The sequence below is a fragment of the Myotis brandtii genome, unplaced genomic scaffold, assembly GCF_000412655.1.
Source record: "Myotis brandtii unplaced genomic scaffold, ASM41265v1 scaffold1038, whole genome shotgun sequence".
NCBI lineage: Eukaryota > Metazoa > Chordata > Mammalia > Chiroptera > Vespertilionidae > Myotis > Myotis brandtii.
Genome location: NW_005353490.1, coordinates 840,880 through 847,314, shown reverse-complemented (window position 1 = coordinate 847,314; position 6,435 = coordinate 840,880). Strand labels below are relative to the sequence as shown.

General features: G+C 39.4%; 1 protein-coding gene across 5 annotated transcripts in view; it reads left to right on the top strand.

The window, feature by feature from the left end:
• PPEF2 (protein phosphatase, EF-hand calcium binding domain 2) overlaps positions 1-2,225 on the top strand; it is a 27,493-nt gene extending 25,268 nt beyond the window's left edge. For 4 of the 5 annotated variants that reach the window (XM_014537849.1, XM_014537843.1, XM_014537845.1 and 1 more), the window contains 2 exons: positions 1,086-1,173; positions 1,502-2,225. In XM_014537849.1, coding sequence (XP_014393335.1) covers positions 1,086-1,173; positions 1,502-1,785 — 372 coding nt within the window. In that variant the 3' untranslated portion in view covers positions 1,786-2,225. Of the gene's footprint in view, positions 1-630; positions 759-1,085; positions 1,175-1,501 lie in introns of those variants that run through there. The other variant, XR_001361645.1, reaches the window with a different exon arrangement.
• Positions 2,226-6,435: the final 4,210 nt, after the last annotated feature.

Below are 6,435 nucleotides of genomic sequence, written 5' to 3'. Positions count from 1 at the left end.
ATCGATGCCTCTCCGTCTCTGGATCTGTCCTTGTTCATCAGTTTATGTTGTTCATTATATTCCACAAATGAGTGACATCATGTGGTATTTATCCTTCTCTGACTGGCTTATTTCACTTAGCATAATGCTCTCCAGTTCCATCCATGCTGTTGCAAATGGTAAGAACTTTATGGAGAACTTTGAATAAGATCAACCAAATATTGAGAACCCAGAAAGGAAGATGAATGGGAAAAGGGAACAACAATTTGTTGAGTTTCCATGTGTCAGACTTTACAGTAAGGAATTTACATATGTTGCTTCAGTTTATCCTTAAAATCACACCAAGAGATAGGTATTATCAGCCCCATTGTACTCATGAGGACACTGATCACAGAGGTTGAGCTACCAACCTCAGATCATAGAGTTCCTAAGTTATAGAACTGAGACTCAAACCCAGGTCTGACTTAGTTGATTTCATTCTGCTTCCTCCATTAAAAAAGGATTTATTCACTAAAACTTGTTGAATGCGTAATGTATTTGAAGCTGTGGGCTAGGTACTTTATTAAAATAGCTCTATTGCAATATAACTCACATTCTATACAATTCATCCATTTGAAATGTAGAATTCAATGATTTTTCGTATACTTGCAGATATGTGCAGCGACCATCCTGGTCAACTTTAGAACATTTTTACCAGGTGCTACAAACTCTTAAGCCATTTGCAGTGGTTCTCAACCTTCCTAATGCCGAGACCCTTTAATACAGTTCCTCATGTTGTGGTGACCCCGATTTCATTGTTACAAATTGAACATAATTAAAGCATAGTGATGAATCACAAAAACAATATGTAATTATATATGTGTTTTCCCATGGTCTTAGGCGACCCCTGTGAAAGGGTCGTTCGACCCCCAAAGGGGTCGCGATCCACAGGTTGAGAACCGCTGATTAGAGCATTTGGCAGGCTGAAGGGGGTTGAGGGTGAAGAGATGGTAAAACATCTTCAGGTTTTTCTAAGAGTGTCTTATTGTCAGGATTGATTGTGTGTTGATTATGTATTAGGAAAAGCTAAACATAAGATATAGAAGTAAGGTGAGTTTTTCTTACAGAACATACAGTCGAGTTTGCTGGAAACACTGTATCGCAACCGATCTAACCTGGAGACCATTTTTAGGATGATAGACAGTGATCATTCAGGTAAAGGCACTCATTTTCCTGTCATTTCGGACACAGCAAATATTTTACCTCCCACCCTTTGGTCTTCTTCCTGAGTATGTGGCTCTCTACTGAAGCCCTTTGGAAGCCCAGGAAGTAATGGCAATGCTTATAAATGGCAGAAACCAGAAAAGTACTTGCACAATACCAGCAGTCTATATAGGAGAGGGCTTGGGCAGAGAAGAATCCAGACCAACTGAATGAGAACTTCTTATAGGGAGAATGATAATTAGTAGATGAGAGCAGGTGTTCTTGTAAGAATGTCAGAGGAAAATGAACCTTGAAAACAGACTTCCTTTTCTCTGGTAAGGGTTCATCTCACTGGACGAGTTCAGACAGACTTGGAAGCTGTTCAGCTCCCATATGAAGATGGACATCACAGACGACGGTATCTGTGACCTTGCCCGGAGCATTGACTTCAACAAGGACGGCCACATTGACATCAATGAGTTCCTGGAGGCCGTCCGCCTCGTGGAGCAGTCCTGCTCAGAGGGAGACGCCGCAGATTGCCCACAAGCCACCAACACTCAGGGCAGTGGCTCCTGGCCTGCCACTGAGGACAGCCTGGTCTCTGTTACCCAAGTTGCCTCATAAGCGATGCCAAGCGATATCACTGGAATAGCTTCCTTATTCTCCATACATTTGTGAAACTTTATGCTGAGAATTTGCCAGCTAACATGCCTCAGAATCACCTTTGTATTTGAGGGTGCAGGGTGGTGTGCGTGTGTGTGTGTGTGTTGTATTTTTAAACATATAGGTGACATAGCCTATGTATTTAGAATTTTCACAAGGTGGGACCCAAGTATTAGTATCTTTAAAGTCTGAAGCCTACCCCAGTTATGAATCACTGATAATTCAACTCCCTCATTGTTTCCATTTTCACCTTTTATTTATTACTTTTAAAATGTCATATTGGTAAAGGAAAGTCATGAAAAATTATTTATGTAATCCCATGACCTAAACATATGGATTCTTTTTATTACTTTTTCTTATTATAACTATAGTATTACATAATTGAATGTTCTGCTTTTTTTTATAAATCCACACCTAATTATAAATACTTTCCTATGTTACTACATAGTCCTCATGATTACTAGTTTAATGGCTGCATAATTTTCTTTCCAATGGATGCACTATAGTCTAGTCAGCCATTCTTCAATTGTCCAACATGTGTATTGTTTCAGTTTTCTTTTATTATAAGTAACACTGTGGTTAATAATTTTATGCACATAGCTTCTTCTACAAAAATCTTTTAAATTATACATTTTCTTAGGATCAAATTCCAGGAATGGGGTTACTTTATCAAAGGGTGTTGTATTTGTCTATAAAGAGATTTACTATTTAAAAATTGGCCCATATGGCTATGAGTCTGAGAAGTCCCAAGATCTGCAGTTAGCAAGCTGGAGACCCAGGAGAGCTGATGGTGTGTTCCCAGTCTGAGTCCACATCCAAAGGCAGAAGAAGACAACGTCCCAGCTCAAAGACAGTCAGGCAGAGAGGGAATTCTTTCTTACTCAGCCTTTTTGTGCTATTCAGACCTTCAAGGAGTTATATGAGGCCTTTACTCACTTTACCAATTCAAATGTTACTCTCATCCAGAAACACCCTCACACGTGTACCCAGAAATAGTGTTTAACCAATATCTGGGCACCCCATGATCAAGTTGACATCTGAAATTAAGCATCACAGGTGTGAATATTTTTATGGCAGTTTGCTTTTCAGAACTGAGTACACCCGTTTCACCATAAATTCACATGTTTTGGGTGTGATCATAAGCTCCCCCTATCAGTTCCCCTTAGGATCTCCCCTATCTGATTAATGTCAATTTCATTTTGCCAGTTTCCTTATTTTTAAACAGAAAACAGAAGCTTGACTTCTCTCCTTTCCGTATTTCCCATATCTAATCCATCAAGCAAATTTGTTGGCTTTACCTTCAAAACACCTACAGAATTTAACATCTTCTTATTTCTCCTTTGCTAACTCTCTAGTCTAAGCCATATTGCCTCCCCACTTCCTCCTTTACCTATATAGCAGGATTATCAAACTTTTTGATCGCAAGATGCTTTTATACTCTTCAAACTTATTGAGGATCCCAAAGAGCTTTTGCTTATGTGGGTTATATCTGTTGATGTTTTCTATATTAGAAATTGAAACAAAAATATATAAGATACTTATTAATCAAGTTAAAATAATGTATCTATCACATATTAACATAAATAACTTTTTTGAAATAATTATAGATTCATAAGAAATTGAAAGATAATACAGAGATCTCATGCTCCTATCACCCAGCTTCTCCCAGTGGTGATATCTTACTTAACTCTACTGCATTATCAAAACCAAGAAATTGATAATAAATAACATATTTTAAAGAAGATTAATAAAACAAAAAAAATTAGTGAGAAGAGTGGCATTGTTTTACACATTTGCAAATACCTTTCATGACTGTCTTTTTAAAAAAAAAATTTATTGATTTCAGAGAGAAAGGGAGAAGGGGAGAGAGAGAGAAACATCAATGATGAGAATCATTGATTGGCTGCCTCCAGCAGGTCCCCTACTGGGGATTGAACCCACAACCCAGGCATGTGCCCTTGGCCGGAATCGAACCTAGGACTCTTCAGTACGTAGGCCAATGCTCTATCCACTGCGCCAAACCAGCTAGGGCCATGACTGTCTTAATAAAAGATTTTTACATCTGTTTTTGCAATCAATCAACTATTATATATTTTGTTGGTTAAAGTATATGAAAAAATTGAGCCTCATACAGACATGTAGTTGAAAAAGGATGGAGTATTTTAATAGCTCTCTCAGATAATTGTGGATATTCTTTTTGATACTATAACAGTGATGGCAAACCTATTACATGCGTGTCAGAGGTGACACACGAACTCATTTTTTTGGTTGATTTTTCTTTGTTAAATGGCATTTAAATATATAAAATAAATATCAATAAATAAATATAAAAAATATAAGTCTTTGTTTTACTATGGTTGCAAATATCAAAAAATTTCTGTATGTGACACGGCACCAGAGTTAAGTTAGGGTTTTTCAAAATGCTGACACACTGAGCTCAAAAGGTTCACCATCACTGTTATAGTATCAAAAAAAAATCCACAATTATCTGAAAGAGCTATTAAAGAGTTCGCCATAACTATACCAAAAGTTGACAAGTGGTAATGTAGAAATGGGGAATTTGAAATCATACAATTAAAATATTTATGCTGTCAATACCATACAGCCAAAGATCACCAGGAACACACCTGTAATTGAACAAAGTTAGGTTTGTTGAATGTTGCAGCCCAGCTAATAGCAGCCCCAGCTGGTAGCATATGGAGAACAATCACCAAGCGGAGCCCACAGAATTGTGCAATATAATTCTACTAGAGGCCCGGTGCATGATGTTTGTGCACTCGGGGTGGGGCGGGGGGAGTCCCCTTAGCCCGGCCTGTGCCCTCTTACAGTCTGGGACCCCCTCGGGGGATGTCTGGCTGGCGATTTAGGTCCTTAGTGCTGCCTCAAAGGCAGGAGAGGCTCCCGCCACCACTGCTGCACTCGCCAGCCATAAGCCTGGCTTCTGGCTGAGTGGCGCTCCCCATGTGGGAGCGCACTGACCACCTGGGGGGGTGGGGTGGGGGGGCGGTCTGCCCCCTGGTGGTCAGTGCGCATCATAGAGACCTCGCGTCTGCCCCCTGATGGTCAGTGCACATCATAGAGACCTCTTGTTCCACCATTTGGTCAATTTGCATATTAGCCTTTTATTATATAGGATAAATGGTTATTGTTGCTTTAAGCCACTAACTTTTGGGATAATTGGTTACACAGCATTAAATGATCCAAAACATTGATAATCCAAGAAATTAAAGTTTAGCTGTGATAATCAAAATTGAAGGATAATTTCAGGATGGGCTCATACTTCCCAGAAACATTGTTTTCAGAGAATATGCTAATACATGTAGTCATGAAAGTCTTCCTGTTTGGGGATTTTTTTTTCATAAATCTGTGTGTGTGTGTGTGTGTGTGTGTGTGTGTGTGTGTGTGTTTAAGTAATTACTGCTGCTGCTGGATATAGAACTCACATGCAGGTATAATTAGGGTTCCATGTATCTCTAAGGATCATTGCTTTATTTATTTATTATTATTTTTTAATACTCACCTAAGGATATTTTTCCATTGATTTTTAGAGAGAGGGAAAGACAGAAATATTGATGTGAGAGAAACACATCAATTGGTTGCCTCCTGCACACTCCCTGACCAGGGCCCGGGCCAGGGAGGAGCCTGCAACCAAGGTACATGCCCTTGTCCGGAATTGAACCTGGGACCCTTTGGTCTGCAGGGTGACACTCTATCCACTGAGCCAAACTGGCCAGGCAAGAATCATTGCTTTAAATTTGAATGTTTATTTTTGTAGAACTCAAAACCTCCTTCTTATCAGTATTTTAATGATGAAAAGAAAAGCATAAAGTTCATAATCTCTGGGTTTATGTCTCAAAATATTTCCCAGAGACTCTTAAGATTTATAAGGAACTTTCGACATTGAGTACAATCTCAAGACCACTTTGCTTGCAGGTGTCCTCTGGAACGCTCCAGGAAGAACATCGCTGCTCCTACAGACAGCCTGGTCCCGATTCAGGAGAGAGACACGTGTTGGAAACTTTTCATTCTTATCAAGCATCAGCCTGCTATGAGAATCTGAGTCAGAGGTTTGGATTTCAGTTCCGGCTGTGGGGTCTGTGAGGTCATCTGAGCTATGGAAGCCACACTGAGCTCCCTGAACCTCTGCCCTTCAGGAGGCAGGGAGAGGCCTTGACTACCAACACAGATGTGTTGATTCTGGGGGCTAATGAACACAAAAACAAAGAATTTCTTGACATATCTTAGTCTTAAACTAAATGATACAGACCTAAATTTCTCTTTTTTTTTTTAAAGAAAATTTTATTGATTTTTTACAGAGAGGAAGGGAGAGGGATAGAGAGTTAGAAACATCAATAAGCTGCCTCCTGCACACCTCTTACTAGGGATGTGCCCGCAACCAAGGTACATGCCCTTGACCGGAATCGAACCTGGGACCTTTCAATCAGCAGGCCAACGCTCTATCCACTGAGCCAAACTGGTTAGGGCAGACATAAATTTCTTTATTACCCACTAATATAAACTGTTTTTCCCAGATAAAGATCATTTTAGGCAGATTAGATTCATTATTATATTTAATTTTAAGCTGTTTCAAATGTACTCGGTTTCTTTTAA